Source organism: Hemibagrus wyckioides, linkage group LG29 (genome assembly GCF_019097595.1).
Source record: "Hemibagrus wyckioides isolate EC202008001 linkage group LG29, SWU_Hwy_1.0, whole genome shotgun sequence".
Lineage (NCBI taxonomy): Eukaryota > Metazoa > Chordata > Actinopteri > Siluriformes > Bagridae > Hemibagrus > Hemibagrus wyckioides.
In genome coordinates this window covers 14,619,188-14,639,996 of record NC_080738.1, presented here as the reverse complement: position 1 = coordinate 14,639,996, position 20,809 = coordinate 14,619,188, and the positions used below count along the sequence as shown (strand labels likewise).

The 20,809-nt window shown below is 41.8% G+C and overlaps 1 protein-coding gene across 33 annotated transcripts in view; it reads right to left on the bottom strand.

Annotated features, from left to right (window-relative positions):
• The window catches only part of LOC131349460 (receptor-type tyrosine-protein phosphatase delta-like), a 403,614-nt gene that overhangs the window by 36,361 nt on the left and 346,444 nt on the right, over nt 1-20,809 (bottom strand). For 12 of the 33 annotated variants that reach the window (XM_058385154.1, XM_058385153.1, XM_058385169.1 and 9 more), the window contains 11 exons: nt 20,697-20,723; nt 20,139-20,256; nt 18,078-18,722; nt 17,631-17,731; nt 16,863-17,119; nt 16,128-16,221; nt 13,876-14,085; nt 12,203-12,363; nt 9,180-9,292; nt 6,066-6,107; nt 5,464-5,561 (listed from right to left, as the gene is read on the bottom strand). In XM_058385154.1, coding sequence (XP_058241137.1) covers nt 5,464-5,561; nt 6,066-6,107; nt 9,180-9,292; nt 12,203-12,363; nt 13,876-14,085; nt 16,128-16,221; nt 16,863-17,119; nt 17,631-17,731; nt 18,078-18,722; nt 20,139-20,256; nt 20,697-20,723 — 1,866 coding nt within the window. The remainder of the gene's footprint in view (nt 1-5,463; nt 5,562-6,065; nt 6,108-9,179; nt 9,293-12,202; nt 12,364-13,875; nt 14,086-16,127; nt 16,222-16,862; nt 17,120-17,630; nt 17,732-18,077; nt 18,723-20,138; nt 20,257-20,696; nt 20,724-20,809) is intronic. The other 21 variants (XM_058385173.1, XM_058385176.1, XM_058385174.1 and 18 more) reach the window with 7 other exon arrangements.

The following is a 20,809-nucleotide window of genomic DNA, read 5'->3' as shown; positions in this document are numbered from 1 at the left end:
TGTGATTTTTATTTGGGTCGCCGGCCGCGACACGGGCGGAAAGTTTGCTCCTGCGGTTGTCTAGCTGAGTAAAAATCAAGTTCGCACTTCATGTCTCGATAAAAAGAAGTTATCGAACTAATCCCTGATCAAAGCCTTTCTCTGGCAGTACAAGCGGAGTACACAGTGTTCTAAGGCGATTTTCTCCCACTAATTTGTAAGCTAATAAACTATCCTTGGTGTTCCTTGTTAATAACACAGGTCCACTTTAATCGCTCAAGGGTTGCTAAGAGTTCCGTAATAAAACCCTCTGTTTTGTTGCGCGTCTCTCTTCAATCATCATAAGTACCCTGTTATGAGTCTGACTCATGGGGTTACAGTAACAGCGCTTTGATTTTCTGAGGAGTGAAACTATGGAGATCCTGTTTCCGGCAACAGAAAAAAAAAAAAAAGCTTTTACAAACTCTAACAAGCCCCCAAACGGTACTTAGAGGCAACTTTGTGTTAAATGTTACATCAGAGTATGAGAGAACGTGAACTGCTTCATTTCTTTAGCAGGGTTTCAACTCCAACATTTATTTCCTGCTGTACTCTGGGGAGCTGAGGTTAAAGAAATAGTCTGGCGGCAGGGGAAAAAAAATATAACAATCAAACATACACAAGGTTCCCCTTTGCTGTAAATCTGATATAAGTCAAGTTCAGGATTGAAAGTTGACTTCTTTCTGTTGGCTCTGGATTTAATGCTCCAAATATTTGGTTAGAGTCTCGCGGATGAGCCGATCTGAGGACGCTCTTTCGAGCTGCTTTAACCAGCGCATCACTATTTTTACTCCATTTATTTTAATAACGCGCCCCCCTCTGTGTCTGTCTGAAAATGAAAAGATATCCATCTGCCTCCTGGTGAACTCGTATCCAGGTTGACAAATTTCAAATTACACTTTCACCGAGAAACACACGATGAATGAAAATCAGCAGGAGGCTCGTATGTGTATATATATATATATATATATATATATATGTATATAAAATAATAAAAACAGGTGAGCTGATTCGTCTATTTTATTTTTTTTAATTAATCAGATATAATATTCCTTCAGTCAGACTACACTGCTGTCTGCCTATCTGCTATGTACGCTGTATAAAAAGAATGGCGAGAATAGGACCAGGTAAATATCAGTAAGTGTAAATGGCATTCACTTAGCCAGAGAGAATTCTTCATAATGTGCGAATGCAGCTCGGTATGTGAGAAATTCGGAGAGGTGGCATTTTTCTATCAGCGTGGGTCACGTTGCCGAGCCACGCTGCATTATGAGAGAGAACAAATCTTCGGCTAAGCCACGGCATTTCATCTGAATATGTTGAAACAGCGGGTCGCAACATTGCTCATAATGAAACGCGGCCTCATTTCATTGTGCTCTCAAAATGACTTTCCGTGCCGCTGCAAGGGGGGAAAAAAAGTGGCTGGGAATTACAATTCGATGTAGTTAAGCTGCAGTAATGGCAGGGGCAGCCTGGCACCGAGCCAGAGGCTGACCTCATCGGCTGGAGGCGGCTGTGGCAGAAACGCAACCCGCAGTGCTACACACACACACACACACACAATGCCACAGATAAACAATGCCAGGTATCATCCATGCTATGCACAGCAGTGGCATAGTGAGTGCACACACACTCACAGTTTTTCTACACTGTTCATATTTGCCAATTTGTACCATCTAGGCTCTCATATTTATCTTTGATCTCTAACATCAATCCCTGTGCCTCACTCTGTATGAAATACTTGCTTATTTCACAATTTTTAATCCATGACACAGTAACCAGAATAACAATGGTTTCCCTTCTGCACTCTTGGCTCCTATAGTGGCTTCTTCCTAAAGCTACATGTACACTTTATAGAGAGAGAGAGAAAGAGAGAGAGAGAGAGAGAGAGAGAGAGAGAGTATAGCTTTAGGTAGAAGTGGGTGGGATATATTAGGGAGCAAGTGAACATTTTGTCCTCAAAGTTGATGTGTTAGAAGCAGGAAAAATGAACAAGCATAAGGATTTGAGTGAGTTTAACGAAGGGCCAGATGGTGATGTTGGATAGAGCACTGGATCAGAGCATCTCCAAAACTGCAGCTCTTGTGGGGTGTTCCCGGTCTGCAGTGGTCAGTATAGATCAAAAGTGGTCCAAGGAAGGAACAGTGGTGAACCGGCGACAGGGTCATGGGCAGCCAAGGCTCATTGATGGACATGGGGAGTGAAGATTGGACCGTGTGATCCGATCCAACAGACGAGCTTCTGTTGATCAGATTGCTGAAGAAGTTAATGCTGGTTCTGATAGAAAGGTGTCAGAATACACAGTGCAGGACGGGTCAGGGCTGTTTTGGCAGCAAAAGGGAGACCAACACAATATTAGGCAGGTGGTCATGTTATGCCTGATCAGTGACACTAGTCTATATGGGTAAATGTAAATCCTGGGGGGGCAGAGCTTAGTGAGCATGGGCGGGACTAATTCAACCTATTGCACCTAATTGGGATTTTTCAAAAATCATCGATACACATGATATGTCTAACATCTGAAAGTCATTTTCTATTGTGATACAAAGCTTTATGAAACGAAGAAGCAGAAGTGTCTGTAATGTGCTTAAATTTTCACGCTCCATGGGTCATGGGTCTTGGTAGAACCACATTTGGGTGCAATTACAGCTACAAGTCTTCTGGAAAATGTCGATCAGCTTTACATCTGGATCCGGATTTTTTCTTTTTTTTTTTCTTTGCTCATTCTGGCAAAATTCTCCAAGCTCTTACCACAGAAAGTCTTGCTACAGATTCTCAATAAGAATCAGGCTTGGGCTTTAGGTGTGGGCTTTTGGGCTACATTTGCTTTCGTAGTTTTGAGAAAGTCCAGTGTAGCTTTGGGGTTGTTTCCTTGTTGAAAGGTGAAACCTTTGCTCCAGTCTCAAATCTCTTGCAGTCTGGATCAGGTTTCTTCTAGGATTGCCCTCTATTTGGCTCCATCAATCTTTTCCTCAACTTTCCTAATCCCTGTTGAAGAAAGGTCACCCACCACCACCATACACAATGCTACCACCAGCATGCTTCACAGAGTATGAGGATCTCAGAATGACGGGCAGTGTTGACTTTCTAAATCTTGCTCCATCTTGCGATCTAAGAATATTTGGATTGCTGACATCTTTTCAAACATGTTTTAATTTTCTGACAGAAACTAAGAAGTGTTTTGTGGTGTTAAGTAATCAGCGGTGTGATTAGACAGCTAATAGATCCAATATGTCTGCTGTGTGGTGGGGTGTGATGATGAAAATTGCTGATTCTCATCAGATTCTGGAGTAATTTTTCTATAAATAATAAAAAACACCTAATACACGACCTAATGAACCACCAGTTCAGTGTGTGCTGATGAAACGCAATATCTCTGTGATAACCCATAAACAGATGAAAATCTGTGGTAGCTTAGGCCCAGCTTAACGTTCCTATGGAGTGACCTTCAACATGATATTTAAAGGTCTGAACCCGGATTTGTATAAAAGCTGCTTTGACAACAACTGATATATAAATAAATTGAAATAGACTCTATAAACGCTGTCGAAGTCGCACTTGGCTCTCCAGCTTTAGCCACATCCAGGACTGGCTTCTTCCTACATGGCTCTCCTGCTCCATTTAATAACACTCCATCTATCAATGAAACCCTGAGGCTTCTCGTACAATTCGCCCACCAGTGATGACGGATAAATAATAAAAAAAATAAAAAAATAACATTGTGACAAATATGATTTCTCCCCAGCCTTCTGTTGCTCCAATCCAATCAGAGGCCGGCTTCCATCAGCCGAGAAATGACATCACACACTCGAATCGGTGTGCTCTGGCAGTGCGCTGCCATCCTAATGACCGTAAAGAGATGTTCACCTCTTTTCCATCCAGAGATAACAGGATTAGCCTTTGTCTGTCTTGCGTGACCTTTCCAACTCCGGTCTATGGTGACCGGCAGCTCGGCAGCATTATTAAGAGGAAAGTATCTTTAAATGTGACAACAAATGTTTCACTTTCTCACTAGGAAAGTTCAGAAGACTTTTGTATATGCTAAACAAAATAACATGATACACCGATCATTTTGACCACCTGTGTAATATTGTGTTGGTCCTCTGCCAAAACAGCCCTGACCCATCAGAACCAGCAGTAACGTCTTCAGCAATTTGAGCAACAGTAGCTCGTCTGTTGGATCGGATCACACGGGCCAGCCTGCACTCCCCACGTGCATCAGTGAGCCTTGTCCTCCCATGACCCTGTCGCCGGTTCACCACTGTTCCTTCATTGGACCACTTTTGATAGATACTGACCACTGCAGACCGGGAACACCCCACAAGAGCTGCAGTTTTGGAGATGCTCTGATCCAGTGGTCTAGCCATCACAATTTGGCATAAAACTCGCTCAAATCCTTACACTTGTCCATTTTTCCTGCTTCTAACACATCAACTTTGAGGACAAAATGTTCACTTGCTGCCTAATATATCCCACCCACTAACAGGTGCCATGATGAGGAGATCATCAGTCTTATTCACTTCACCTCTCACTGGTCATAATGTTATGGCTGATCAGTGTATGTTTGTGATGTGTAATGCATTCTAAAGTTTGGATCTGGAACTCACTGAGGAGGAATAAAAGTTTTGTATTATTTCACGAAAACCTAATCGGCTTTAGTCCAAGGCCTGATATCAACACTCCCTACTCACCGTTACACACATGGACTGGTTAATATGTGCAATTTATTAAAAGACTGTTTTGTTACTACTCACGTAAAATGGAAATCAATTCTCAAACATCTGTCGAGCCAGAGTCGGGTTCAAGTTTCACATTCTGCGTTCTCATAACCGTAAGGTTGATTGATTAAGACTGGAAACTTTTGAAATGTTGTTGGAAGGCGTTTCATAAATAAGATCATGATGAATTTAAGTGTTACGCATTGAAAGGTTTATCAGTGATGTGATAATGACCCTCATCAGTGCAACAAGTCCAGACTCTCTGGTGCTAAGCAAGGTTGAGTTGAGGTCAGATTGAAAACTGTAGAAGGGGTCAGGTTTGTGAAGAATGTTCTCAGGCTGTTGGTGTGCTCGTGTTCAAAATTTCAGGCCCAGTTGTGTATGTGACTATGCAGATGTGGAGATCTCATCGCTATTTAGCAGTTTTACTCTGAGACATGCTAAATATCTCTTGTCTTAGGATGAGAAATGAAGAACGCTCACGACACATCAGGCAGTAATGGCAGCCTGGTGGCTCTCATTGCATCATGTATCTTGTCGTTCCTATAATTTAGACTATTTAACATTCAGATTTCTTCCTCTTATTAGAGTTAAACCAGCTGATTAGAAGAAACTAGCTCTCATATCTTTAGAACTGTACAGACACGGATTATCGCGTAAGCTATAATATGAAAGCACAGCTCATTAGCATTAGAATAGGGATAAGTACGACAGTGTGGGGTGTTACCTCATATTCCTGTGAGAACTTCAGGTTGTCATTAGCTTTGAGTCTCTCCAGGTGGTCGGCTAGTTCCATGATGGGAATCGGCGGGTGGCTCGCCATACCTGCAGATATACACAATCCGGCAATGCAGCGTTAGCATGAAGAAAAAAAAAGAGACTGTTCTACATAATCAGAGATGAGATTTATTAGATGGAGAATGTGAGTATTGTTAGAGGAATCACTCAAAGCGTTTAGCATGCTCTCAGATGATAGAGACAGAAGCTAATGGAGAACTCCAACTGGGCATTCCTGAGGTGAAGGAAGAATGTTATCCGCACGCAAGCGGCGTCAGTAGTTAGCATGGCAAAAGAAAATGAATATATTATGTAAACAAGGAGAAAACAAAAAAACCCAAAAAACGACATAAGCTGGATGTTCAGCGTTTGAGCACATGACATGGAGCTCCAACGTTTTCCTGCGATGTCATGAAAGTAAAGCATTATGGGTTAGATGGTGGGAAGCCTCGATGGAAGTCTGAATTGTTTGAAATGGAAAAACAAAAGGAAGATGATGAGGATTAATGAGGAAGAGATACAATGGCATGTGTATAAACGAGACCAACTAACTTGACAGATGGAGGTTACTGGGGTAACCGGAGGCACCGGAACCTGCGGAGGAAAGGGGGGCGCGGCGTAAATCAAATGTCGCTGAAGGTTAAAGCAAATGTGGTGATCACACAATCCTGAAATTAAACACGAAGCTGCACAAACAATGCAGACTCGTATGCCGTCAACGAGACATTTTACCTTCTCCTTTACACGTCCGTTTGTTAGTAAAAACACAAAGTGTTACATGCTAGTAGCTGGCGAACACTAGCGTGCAGGGGGGAAAAATGAGCAACTAAACATTCAACACTGCAACATTGATCACAAATAAAAAGAGACTGAAATAGCAGCAGAAGGAAACACAAGGTCCACGAGAGATCGGATGAAAATAGGTAAGTCGAACGGCTGAGGAAAATGTGAAGCCTTTTATTTCAGTTTTCAGAGAAAAATAGAGTGGATGACCTTAAACACTTGAGTCACTTTAGGCTGACGACTGACTGCAGATCATTTCAGACTTGTGGGAGATTTGTAGGTTGAAATTGCGTATGAGTGGTGAAGAGTAGAAAGGGGGGGAATATGCCCAGAGTGATGATGGGAAAAGAGGGAGGATTGGGGTGTGTGTGTGTGTGATGGGGGGGAGAGTGGGAGCGAAGCTTTAATAACCAGTTTGCATAACAGCAGATGGCGTGCAAGTGAGAGATAGGGAATCACTAAAAGGGAGAGAGAAAAAGAAAGAGAGAGAAGGATGAGTGTGTGGATGCGGCGGGAATGGGTCTTTCATCCGAGTGGATGACAGAAGTAGGCATTAGCTAATGGAAAAAGCATCCAAGAGCGCCCATTTACCGCCACTCAAGATCCATTTCCAGGCACGGCGACAATGAAACTGGCACTTGCCGAGTGCGACTGTGCTGACATCGAGCACCCTTAAGATGAAAATGGGAGATGGACGGGGCGAGCATGCTGTGCACATGAAGAATTTCGGGTGGGGGGGTGGTTGTGTCAGGCAAATGTAGCGGCCCTCAAAAGAGTTCCACAAGTGTGTTTTCAACTGGGAGAGAAGTGGATGTTTGGGGCACTTGAAGAACAAGGGCAGGATGCTGAATCTTTTCCAATGTGTTGTTTTGTATGTCTGAATAAAACAAGACTCAAACAGATGTGAAAGTCCAGATAAAACACTGAACCCATCATATCGTAGGTTTTTTAGTAAGAACTGATGGTTTTAAAATATAAGACATAGTTCTCCGCTCTCTATGATGCTACAAGAACATGACCGTCATCGTGCCCCCTGTTTCTACGGCATTGCTTCCTCTCGTAGATCTTTCTGGCTGGATGCTTTGGGTCTGAGTGGCTCTCACCTTGTCAGCTAGGGTTAAGGGGGAACAGTTATGTTCACAGTTCATCGACTTCCACACTCTTTCCTCCCTCTCTCTCTTTCTCTCTCTCTCTTTCTCATTCCCTCTCTATCTTTTTCACTCCATTCCTCACAAACACACTGGCTCGGGTTAATTCATATTTCACAGAAGGTCAGATTTGATATTCTTGAAAAAGGCAATGGATAATTAGAAACCACTGATTAGCAAGCAAAACCAGGAAAGGACATCTCAGCTTTGCCTTGCTTTGCTAAAGTTTTTTAATCTGTTGCCCTCTTGCCATTTTCTGTTGCTGTTTTAAATACAGATATCAAGTTATATCTCCTAAGCATACTTCCATCATTCTTAACTAATGGAAGTCTAAACATAGATCTATTCCATTGTCAAGGTTACCAAGCTGCTGTCTAATCTTGAACTGCTATATACACACACACACACACATATACACACAATTCTATACGCTAGCTTTTAAAAGCACAACAAGTTTCTGAACACTGTGACACAATCTGCCCTTCCGGTCAAGATACAGTTACTGGTTTTAAAAAATCCACACCATCAGGTTTTTCTTGACCACACAGGCACTGTGGAGAGGGTTACTATATTTAATCATTAAACTCCTACAGTGGTCGAAGATCTCAGCTTCTGGAGGCACCTTTAACCTTTTACCAGGCAACCATCTTGACGAGTCCATCAAACTGTAACCCGAGATGCCTCCTTAGCTAAACAAACACCTCAAGAGTTCTCGTTGAAGCAATTAAGGTGGTACTTTTTCACCATGCACTCACTTTAGCATACACCATGCCATTCCCGAAATATATTGCCTATAATATTTACTATTAAGGACTTCCTACGCATCGACAGTATTACAATGCTTGGCACCCGAGCACCATGTTCTCGATAGATGATTCATTTTCTATAGGGAGTGATGATAAGCTGGTGGATTAAATCAGGAGTGGAAGAGCAGGAAATGATGTGCAGAGCATGAGGTCAACAGGACTGGGACTGAAGTGCTGTTAGCATGAACCCCAGTGGTCCACTCAGTCTACCAACAAGTGACATTCGATTAAGCAATTTAATGATTTTGAATGACTTGGAATTTATTCTTGAGGGGACAGAACTCAGTGGTTAAGGTTCTGCATCGTTGCCCAGAAGGCTGTGAGGTCAAGTCTCAGAAGTGCCACTGTGAAGCTCTTAAGTAAGACCAATAACCATTAACTACTCAGCACTTTAGATAAAAGCTTCTTAAAATTAATCAGCACAAAACTAACACACTCTTTTAAGGCAAAAGGCCAGCAGTTCCATCAGGATGTGAACTAAACTCACTTCCTGAGTCAGGAGGCTGGTCATATTCCAGCTGGATCACATTTAAATGATAAATGTGTAGACAGGGAAATCATAATGAATCTGATTTCTACTCCCAAAGCACGTGATCTGACAGATTGCTTAAATTTAGATAACTGGATACAATCCTAAACATGTTCCTTAAGGATTTTCGGATGTTTAACAGCTTGAGCTTTAGATGCGAGAAAGCCTGTGCTTTCCATATACCATATACATGATGTAGTGTTTCACATATATTCCACAAACATGATGTCAGGACCTCACGAACAAAATGGTCTATGAAGGTTGGATCCGAACTGACCCATTTACTTAATGAGATCGTTGACAAAGAAGAGGACAAGCCAAATCAGGTCTAAACAGAACCCTGATATATGAAGGTGATTTGCTGGTGATGATGAAGATGAGGATGCGTAAACATTCTTACCGGGAGTTTGGAAGTTGAGGCGCCGTAGCTCCACTGGATCAGTGGGATGATGGGACGGCATTTCCTTACTGTTGGGTAAACTGCCTTTCCTAGCCTCTGACTCGGCTCGTTTCCTAAAACAAAATGGGAAATTTTATTGCATCAAACAAAACTGTACAATACTTAACATTTTCCAGATACCATCCCCTGAACAGCTTGAAGTGAATAGTCACAAGTGACTGATGTTCATATAAAGAGCAAAGCTACAGCTAATTTTTCTTATCCCCCTTCCTGATTCTCTCCCTATGCTCAGAGGAAAGCGCTATCTGCCCTCTTCCATATCCATGATCTCACAGCTCACGACTGGCTAGTTACACTGTGATTGACACAAGAGAGGGAGTATGTTATCCCTCCCACGTAGATTCAAACTTGTGATCTCCTGACACTTTTCAGTGGAAAATCTTACACCACTGACCTTCTGCACCAACATGCTAATCTCAGGGACCTCAGACAAGCCAATCAATCACTGCTGTCATTTACTTGTCGGGCTTTCTCTCCTGCTGTCCCAAGGCTACAGGACTTGAATTGTCAATCAACATTAATCAACAACCTTCTTTAGAAGTTTTGGTCAATAAAATTTGCTTGGATTTGGAGAATCTCAGTTCCTTTTGGACATCAGTGAAAATTTATGCACTACCACAAGACATTTTTTAGGGTCAGTGTCTATGTAGGTACAAACCTATACAGTTGAGTCTTGGAAAAAACGTCCGATGCGTAATAACAAATGTACATTAGTGCTTCTTTAGAAGAATTGCTGACTACAACAAAAATTTTCCTCCGGCACAGAGCCTTTATTCGCTGCATCACATGGTTAATATACAGGATGAACTCTATAAGCAATGCTTAAACAGGGTTTGAGCAGAAAAAGATTGGACTAAAGCAGCAAAATTTCCTACCAGGGCTAAACACAATAGAGCTTATTGACTTTGTGATGCTCTGCAAATTGAGTCAAATCAAGTGGAGAAGGAGCGTCAGATGTCTCCATGCCTCCTGCAAGTGGGACACAATGCCATGCTGGTGTGCACACAATGTCGGGTTAAATCTACATTTAAAGCTTAACCTGCCATTTCGATCCTAGCTAACAGGAAGGTGTTATCGTTTCGGGGATTAAATTCCATTAAAAAGCAGACTGTATTGTGTGTATTTAACTCTTACTGGAACCATAGCTATTTTAGGAAACTCTTTACAATTGTTTGACCAGTTTGTAGAGTGCGGAAGAAAAAAACAAAACACCATTAATAATTCATGGGATTTCTAGTAATGGAATCAAGAACCACCAAAGCATGGATTTATATTCCAAGGATTACTTGGTAAGACTTGAGTGAAGGGTAGTGCTTATAAGGCTACATAAGCTCTTCACTGACAACTAACTATTCATAATAACCTATGTAAACATGTATGAAGGTGTCACCAGGCGGTAACTGTTATAAAGGCTGCTTTGTTCATTCTGATTTCATGTTTATTGAGTTATAACACTTTCCAGTCTGACTATAATAAGTCACAAAGCTCCATAACACAACCACATGCCGACAAAAATCACTCGTTTGATTCTTGTTGACATCCCCTGTTCGGTTTAAACGTACGGGTTATGTAGCCTTATAAACACCGCTGGCGATTTCTGTAGTTTCTGGACAACTTGGTTGTTCCTCTCTGTCTTACCTGTCAGGTTTGCTGCTCCAGAGGAAGCACAGAGAAAAGAGAAAATTGGGGTTAGATTAGGAGTAGCAGGTGTCTTTAAGATAAATGTGACTTTATGCAGTTTATGCTACAAGGCACGGTCTTTCTTTTTATAGCTTGGGCTAATGCTGACATTTTCCCTTTCAAAGGTTCTTTTCTTTTTCCAAAATTGAAACCATTCGTTCTGTTTCTGCGCGTCGTTCTTCTTTACCGATGCGGTGCTCAATTATGCTATCTAAAGCAGCAGTCTGTATTTCTGAACACTGCAATTGTGCGAGCAGGTGGATCCACTGGAGCTGTTTTGTATTCACGATGACGCACGTCTTGAGAATGCACGGATGCCTCTTTTTCCTTCCGCGAAAGGAGAAACGAGAACCGGGAAGTATCGAGGAAAATCTATTGTTTACAATTAGCGAGGTGAGACGGTGTCTTTTGGTGGTGTTGTTTTGGAGCTTTCTGAGATTAGCATCGTTACGCACGCCGCTCGACTCGTACAAGAAGAAAATGATTAACTTTGCTCTTCCGTACTGAGCGGGAGATAATCTCGTAAAGAATATCGGCGACAGTGCGAGTCGCTTGTGTATTATGTGGGATGTGTAAGGTTATGGCATTGACTCTACTGTTGGTGTTTAAATCTGCCACCGAATACACACACACACACCCCCCCCACAGTGCACTGTATATTCAGGACCCTGGTGTCAGAGGTGGGCTCTTTAATGGCTGCATAAATTTACAGTCAGTCCTCAAGGCCAAAAAGCAGGACCCTGAAAAGCAATGGATCATGCAGCTTAACACAAGGCCTAGAGCTTAAAAATCCATCTATACTGAAGTAGGTTTGTTTAAGTTCGGGAATAAAACCTTTTGGGTGTGAGCAGTTATGGGAAAATAATCAACAGCGGAGTGGCCGCAGAAGGTTTTTCATTCATCTTAAATCTTAGCAGTTTAATTTTTTTTTGTTTTTTTGTTAAAGAATGACATACCGCACAGTTTTATCCGTCTACATTTACGTTTAATCCGGCTGAACGTCCATGAATCAAGTTTCTGTTATGCTGCAGAAGCTTCAAACTGTTACCATTCATTTTCACTCTTGAAGACATTCTCTTTCAAAATGGCTCACACTGGAGACTCCTTTTTAAAAAGACATGACCTTCCAGAAACCTGTATGTCTTATGCGATACTATAGAAACCACAAAACACCATCCATTAACCATATCCATGTTAGAGGATATTGTTTTCTGGTTCATTCCTCACTGATTATTTTACAGGTGTATGACGTGCACACTCCTGAATCTCTGGTTCGTACTCACCTCTTGTACAGGAGAATAGCGATGACTATGCAGATGATGAAGACGACAGCCAGGACAGGACCCACGACCCAGATTAGGCCTTCCTCTTCATCGATGATAGGCTGGGGGTCAATATCCGCCAAAACCACCGGGTCAGAGTACGGACTTGTTGCGTACATGGTCTACAGGATGAGAGACATATAAAGTTATAACTTAGAGTCATTCAGAAGAAGCAGAAGTCCAAATGCGAGTTATAACATCCAATAAAAATGTCCCTTGTGAGACTCGATTTCCCTTCCAAAAAAAAAAAAAAAATCTGTAGCGCAACTTGTTTAAAAATAAAACCAGACACGACTAATCAATGGATTAAACCGAAGCAGACTCATATATGCTGTGTTCGGTGGTTCCCATAATGCACTTGATTAGTGGTTCATTCAGCCACCTTGCCTCAAGAGCTAAACAGAAACATCAGGACATTCAAACGCTTTACATCTCATAAAACATTTCAATAAAACATCACACACAGGCGACCTCACTGTGGCTGAGCTGAATGACAAGATTATTCTCCAATTTGAATATAAAATAAGATTATATAATGAGATGTAAATGTAAAATCGAATAAACAAACAAACAAATAAAAGAGAACAAAATGATATCTTACTCTGTTTTCTCTCTCTCTCTCTCTTTTTACTTTATCACCTCTTTCCCGACTGCAGCACAAGCAAAGGCAGTACAAGGATGAATTAAAAATACTGCTCATCACATACAAATTCTATGGGATTCAGAGAGTTGACTCTCACTCTCTCTCTCTCTCTCTCTCTCTCTCTCATTCTTTCACACATACTGCAGCAGAGTAGATAAGGCGTCCAGTGTATCTGCTGCTATTAAAGAGAAGGCAGTTATCTAGGCATTCCTGAGACTGACAGTCCTCTGGGGCCTCCACTGCCTTACAGCCAAGTTTAATTCTCTCTCTCTCTCTCTCTCTCTCTCTCTCTCTCTCTCTCTGTCACATACACACACACACACACACACACACACTTTTTCTCACACACATTCTTGTAATTATAACACTCTGGGGTCAGATAGACCCACCCATGTGTTGCAGGGACACCACTTTCCTGAGATCCTACATAATGTTTTGGAGATCCCCATAACAAAATAATCTCTCTCTCTCTCTCTCTCTCTCTCTCTCTCCTACTCACTCTCTCACACACACACACACACACACATATTCATCTTACTAACATTGTCAATACTTTCTATTGGCATAATTAGTTATAATACAATGAATACAGTCAATTTATGCTCAACTTAACCTCAGTAACCAAAAGAGGACCATTTGACCCAGTAAACAAACAAACAAATAAATACATTTTTTTCCTCAGAGGGACCAACCAAATGTCCCCACAATGTCAAAATAACCAGATATTGCAAACACACACACCCACAGACTCTATGGATTCTCTCATCTGAGCAGAACATGCAAATCTTAACACACAAAACCATTTTCTCCGACTCAGCTGAGCCACAAGCTGAAATTCCCCCGGAAACAGAGAGCGAATGCATGACGCAGGAGTTTATCAGTCAATTTCCGTCACCAGTCGAGAAAAAAGGACTGGAGGAAAAAGAAGCATGAAGATGGAGGCGGATATCGAAAAGAAAAGAAAGAAGAAAAAAAAAAGAAGAAAACTCACATTTTCGGAGATCTCCAGCACGGCAAGAACAAAGAAGATGTATTCATGTCCGTTGAGTAGCTGCTTGTTCTCGAAGTCTCCGTACATCTTGCTGTCTCCGAGCGTGAACTCGGTAGGCAGTTCTTTGAAGAACGCTGCGATGTATGGTTTAGGCTCAGCCTGTCTTCGGAAACGCACACCTCCACTCGTTCGGTTGATCTCTCTCAGAAGCTAATGATAGAAAAGAGATAAAGATAAAAGAGCTGATAAAAAACCCAACACATACACAGCCATACATTCATAAATAATCGGTATTTATAGTTATTTATCCGCAGACACTTTTATTCAAAGTGAGAAACAAAATCCAAAAATCCATTCCAAGCAGATACATGAGCAGCTCGTGGTCCAACAATAACGGCTTTTCTCCAATACAGGAACCTTTTGGGAAGCAAGGAACTTTTGAAAGAAACTTTTGGTACTTTTCCACCCACAATAAACCAGAGTTGCATTTACTATCTACCAGAGTAAGAACTTTGCTGTGGACCAGACCCATAGGGGCAGAGCTTACCATAGTGAACAACACTGGTTGGTCAAATGAGCACAGTATAAGCACCGCTTCCTCCACACACTAATGGCATGACAGGATGCTGGAGGCAAGCACAAAAATAAACTGGTGTTCTTTACTTCTTTCTTTTCTTTTATTTGTTCGTTCTCTCTTTTTCTTGGATTTTGTTTTTCTTAAAGGTGCAGCAGTAAAAACCGGGCCAGAATTCTTGCTTGTGGCAGACACTCTGCCATATCATAAACGTGAACTAAAAGGACCAATCTGTCATACTGCCGCTTTAATTTTTCATTTCTGACCTTCTGAATTTCTTACCTTGATTTACTTTTTTCTTTCTTCTGTCTCTTTTCATGCTCTTTGTGAATTTCCTTTCTTCCTTTAATCCTTCCTTCCTTTCCTGCTTCCTTCCTTACTTCCTTCATTTCCTGCTTCCTTCCTTCCTTCCTTCCTTTCCTCTCTTCCTCCCTTCCTTTCCTGCTTCCTTTCTTCCTTCCTCCTTATTTTATGGTCATACATTACATTAAACCCTACTGGAAACTGACCTTTTATACTTGAGCACACATTTTGGAAAAGCTAGGCTTGTGATAAAAAAAAAAAAAAGAGCTTATGTGAGGCAACAAAGAAACATAAATGAAGTGTGTGTGTGTGAGTGAGAGACAGAGAGAGAGAGAGAGAGAGAGAGAGAGAGAACAGGCTTTAGCTCTAAGGCACACGGACAGTGTGATAATGTCTTCAATCTTCACTGCCTGACCCGTCACTACGCGCTCAATCCCTCTGTCCTTGGGCCAACTTTCAAAATATTTGTGAGCGCAAATATTGACAGAGAAATAAATTAAATTGTGCGTGTATGTGTGTGAACATGCCCTTGAAAGGTGAGTCACTTCTTGTTTTTAGCTTAACGTATTAACCAGTATGTACGATCGCAAGAAAAATACTCCAAGTTTAAATACACAGTTTATCCTTTTCCTATTCGTTCTATCTATCTATCTATCTATCTATCTATCTATCTATCTATCTATCTATCTATCTCATAAAAATTCCTATTGCACAGCTCAGACTAAACATTCAGCAACGACGAAAAACAACAAAAAAAGCATTCTGCATATGTTTCGTCATGCTTTGATGCTTCTTCGCCATGTTAATGCACAGTACAAATATTTATCCATGCCTAAAATAATATGCCACAGTGGGTGCAACATGTCAATAAAATTTCCTCCCTCGCTGCTTCTCTTTTATTCTCTCTTTCTCTCCCTCTCTTAATCATGAGCGTCTGCACTTCAAAAGAAGAGGTAACACATTATGGTGTTAGTGCTCGCGCTGTGCCCATTAGCCTATCAGGAGCCATTTGCATATGAATGTGGCCCTGCTCGCCGCTCTCCACAATGTGGGCAGCAGAGGCGGAAAGATGGAATGACTGGGCTAAGAGCACCGAACTCTCTCTCTCTCTTTTTTTTTTTTTTTGTCTCTGTCGCTTTTCTGCAGCTTGAGTGCAGCTACTTTCCATGCTGTCATCAACGTCTCAGATCTCAGTGCTCTGATGTTTCGGCGTTGCGCTGACTCGTTTTGATGAAAACCAAAGGCAGAGGGAAGAGCCACTATTGCTAGAGTGACCTTGGAAATACAATGTGCCTGAACTTTTGATGAAAAGGATAAAGAAAAAAAAAATTGAATAAAGCATAAATGAGAAAACAGAGGGTGATATTATTCCTACCTCCTCCAGGTTCATCTCGTCTGGGCTGTCCCAGGGTTTGATAAACTTCCCGGGGCGCTGTTTCTTTAGAGGAACCACCACAACGTAGTATCCCCTTCAGAGAGGAAAGCATAACCATTGTATGTAACAGAAATACCTGCACTGAATTACTTCCATTTCCTCTGAAAACCTCCTTTTAAAGGCATTCATTCGGTCTTTTGCAACAGGCAAACGAGTTTAGTCATGAAGGAATGGAGGACTCGCTTTAGAGAAACACACCACTGATCAAGATTAGCTAATCAATATGAATAAGCCTTTTCCCATTCGTCTTCAAACAACACTGGATTAAACTGATTCAGTGAAAGACAGAAAGTGCAAATAAAAAATCCTGAACTTGATGTTAGCAAATAAACACAGTCTAATTTTGTAGCTGTTACCATGTCGATAAACCCTGGCTAGCACTTAGAAGGATAAAGAGGGGCTTCTCTGGCTCTGGATCTAGCAGCTGTCTGGCGGAGATGAGTGGGGTTTCCACAAGAAGAGGACAGGGAGGAAGATAAACACTATGCCAAGGGTAGAAAGTGGGCTGGCTGCAACAATATTAGGGCTAGCCAGGAAGCCAGAATGGTGCCATGATCAAAGCTAATAGCTGACTAATTAGCCTAGACCTTGGCAGAGAAATGACAAAGCAATGGTGTGATCACAGAAAGGCAGAAGGTAATATGAAGTAAAAATTGAACAGGAAATAGAACTCACTTGACTTTCTCAGTGGTATGTACGGAGGGCAGTTCCACAGTGACCATGCCGTCCGAGTTGGTCTTGCCGATTAAGTATGGTTTGGTGCGAAGAATATCCGGGGCGGTCATGGTGGAGACGCGGTGCTGCAGACCGCCAGCGCTGTTCCCCCGGTTGGTCAGGAGGAAAGAGTACTGTGTCTCTGGCTGCAGATTCGTGATTAACTTCTGGGTCAATTTCCCATCCACCTCTACGCTCTGGCCATTATCATACAGAATCTACAGAGACAAAGACCAAACACCACTCTAGACGAACTTTTAAATCAAAAACAGGACCGAATTGTCTAGGCAATTAATGGTATTACTCTGATTATACACAGTATGGTCAAAGGTATGTGGCTGCCTGACCATCAGAGCTATATGTGGTTCTTCCCTAAATTGTTGCCAGAAGCTGGAAGCACTATATAGAATGTCTTTATATGCCTATTGTATGACTGTAACTTAGAGGACCAGACCTGTTCCTGCTTGACAATGCCCCTGTGCCATAAAAAGCATGGTTTGCCAAGGTTCTAGTTGAAGAGTTCAAGAGTCCTGACCTCAGCCTCACTGAACACCTTTGGGATGAACTGGAACACAGACCTCCTCACCCAAAATCAGTGCCTGTCCTCACTAATGGTCAAATCAAGTTTTACAGGCAGGTCTCCACAAACATTTGACTATATAGTGTAAGTCTGAAGAGTTACAACTCTTTCCAGTGAACTAGGTTGTAGCCAAAGAAGCATTTTCTTACGGTGAACGGTTGGGCGGGATTGTAGTTGTCCGGAATCTCCCATGTAAGCAGCACTGAGGTCTTCATGGCAGCTTTCACATGAAAATTTTTTGCAAACACTGCTAAAAGAAAGGTGGAGTAGATGATTTAGACAAACATGGCCAGCACAAACTGTTCTTTTCTGCCTGTTCCTTTTAGAGGAGTGCACACACTAAAACCTTACCTTGTTTAAAACTTCTTCCTTCTACAAAGGACTAGCCCAGAACTTTCACCTTACCTTTTCTTTACTCAGCAGCAACCACTGGCTCACAGATTTCTACCCTTTCTTAAAAGAACCTATCTATTATTTTACACAGAAAATATAAGACAGAGCATAGCCCCAGAAACTATCTGCACTCTTCTGCAGAAATCCACTGCTTGCTTGAGGATTAGGGAGTAGGTAAAGTTGAGCAAAGCTGAGAGAAGAACCTGGTAGATCGGAGGTTGATGCTGGGAGTGTTGGAAGAGCTGGTTTGGTCCTCCTACCTTGATCAAGTGGTTGAGTTCTGAACTGGATGCTAGGGCTATAAGGCCCAGGGCCCTTGCTGGTGAAGGCACACATTTTGATATCGTAAGTAGTGTCAGCTCTAAGACCATCCAGGTTCACGGTGGACTCGGGGGCAGTGATGAAAAGCTCAGATGGACTCCTAGGACTATTGATGTCTTTGTATTGAAGGGCATATTTGACAATAATGCCATTGCGCTCTGCCAGTAGCACGGGCTGCCAGGTGACCTGAATGGTAGTTGTGGTGGCGCTTTCGGCTTTAATCCCTTGTGGGAAGCCGGAGGGTTTGTCCTCAGGGGTTGTGATCTCTTTAACCGTTTCCTCACCAAAGCCCACCTTGTTGCGAGCAGAGAGTCGGAAAATATAGGATGCTCCCTTGTGAATTTCTTTGGTGGTGTAGTGGTTCTCCCGCTCTGAGAACTCAATGACCGTCAGGGGCTCGACATCTTTACGTCCAAAGCGGAGACGGTAGCCCTGGAGCGGCCCGTGTGTATTTGGGGGAGGGTGCCATTGAAGCAAAGCTGTGCCCATGTTAGTGGGACTGACCATCAGCCGAGGCTTTTCCGGGACTGGCAGAAAATAAAGCAGAAAGTGAATGTAGATTGAATCAAATATATGCACTGTATCAAATATACGTTTAATATCAAGGTTCTGTCAGTGTGGTCCATTCAGAGGGTAAGAAGCATCTGTGCACTAACATGATAAAAACTATCCTAGTCAGAAGCACTGCTCAATGAGGTTTAAAGGCAACATCCTCAAAGGCACCCTTCCAGCTGTAAGCAATCCAAGAATTTTGTATTCTGTCCTATGAATGCTTGGACAACCATAAATGTCAATCAAATGGAGGAATATGAACTCCCAAAAATAAACTGCATAATTTTTCTTGTTGCAAGCTAGTCATTTTAATGTGCTTAAAATGATAATGTAATGCCTCCTGGGTGCGATAACTGACACCTGATTCTATAAGAGTCAGCCTTTAGAATAAAATGCTAGTAATAGTATATGTATATAATACACCGACCAGGCATAACATTATGACCACCTGCCTAATGTAGTGTTGGTCCCCCTTTTAAAACAGCCCTGACCCGTCCTGCACTGTGTATTCTGACACTTTTCTCTCAGAACCAGCATTAACTTCTTCAGCAATTTGAGCAACAGTAGCTTGCAGTAGTAGTAGTATCAGTGAGCCTTGGCTGTCCATGACCCTGTCGCCGGTTCATCACTGTTCGTTCCTTGGACCACTTTTGATAGATACTGACCACTGCAGACCAGGAACACCCCAGAAGAGCTGTAGTTTTGGAGATGCTCTGATCCAGTGGTCTAGCCATCACAATTTGTCCCTTCGTTAAACTCGCTCAAATCCTCACGCTTGTCCATTTTTCCTGCTTCTAACACATCAACTTTGATGACAAAATGTTTACTTGCTGCCTAATATATCCCACCCACTAACAGGTGCCATGATGAGGAGATCATCGGTCTTATTCACTTCACCTTCAGGTCAGTGCTCATAATATTATACCTGATCGGTGTAGTTTTGTGAATAAATAGTAATAATACAAACACAAAAAAGGGTACAATTTCCTATCACGACTAGTACAGTTGAGAAAATGCATGAATAAAAGCCTCTTTAGATTAAAGGTATAACTAAAAATGCAGGTTTATTGTATAGTTTCCCCATTCAGGGGAAAATATAGATACTGTGATGTATTCTAGCAATCTGTTTCACAGTGTATCTCAGATCTTTTTTTTTTTTCTTTAAAAATCATTTCCGACACAAATTTCTCTATGATTTCATTAATCATTTGCATTCCAAAGTCAAATCGGTAAGTGCTGCCGCAAGTGAAGGGGTAATTTTTTGCTATTCACTCTTACCAGCTGCAGAGGAAAAAGCTTTGCTTATTTGTATGCTGCAAAAGCACGTGCTAGTCTGTTAGTTTTTTCCTAGAAGCCGTTTTTTTCCAGGGGTAACTCATTTAATCTCTTACCTGCACCCATGGTTGTGACCACTTTGGGCTTACTGCGAGCTCCATCACCTTTTGTTGTATAGGCAGCCACTGTAACTGAATAAGTGGTCTCTGCCTGCAAATCTGTCAGGATCATTTCCTGCAGGCAAAAAAGAGAGAGAGAGAGAGAGAGAGAGAGAGCAATCTTAAACTCCTAATGAAATCGAGTGGATTGGAAAACACCAGATCTACAGTAAGAAAACATGAACAATTCAGGAATACAATAAATGCTGGAAATACCATACACGCCGATACATTCATTATTTTCTTACTACATTAATTTTTCCCCCCTGATTGAATCTTTCATACAGCAGGCAGAATAGACTACAATAACTGAGCTGATCAAAGATACCATATTATATTAGTTTGTTCAGAACATGCAAGGAATACAAATCGATGGAAACGCAGCTGTTATAATAACCGTCTGTGCTTTTACACATCTTTCGGCTAGCTTTTGTCTGAAAGATGGTAATGCGTAAAGCATGCAAAGAGGTCTCGAAATGAAAAGGATTTATCTCAGACATTTTTATATGTACTCACATATTCGGTTGAATCATCATACTCCCACTGGATAAGATGTATGAGCAAGAAAAGAGAGAGAGAAAGAGAGAGAGAGAGAGAGAGAGAGAGAGATATGCTAAGGTACATGTGTG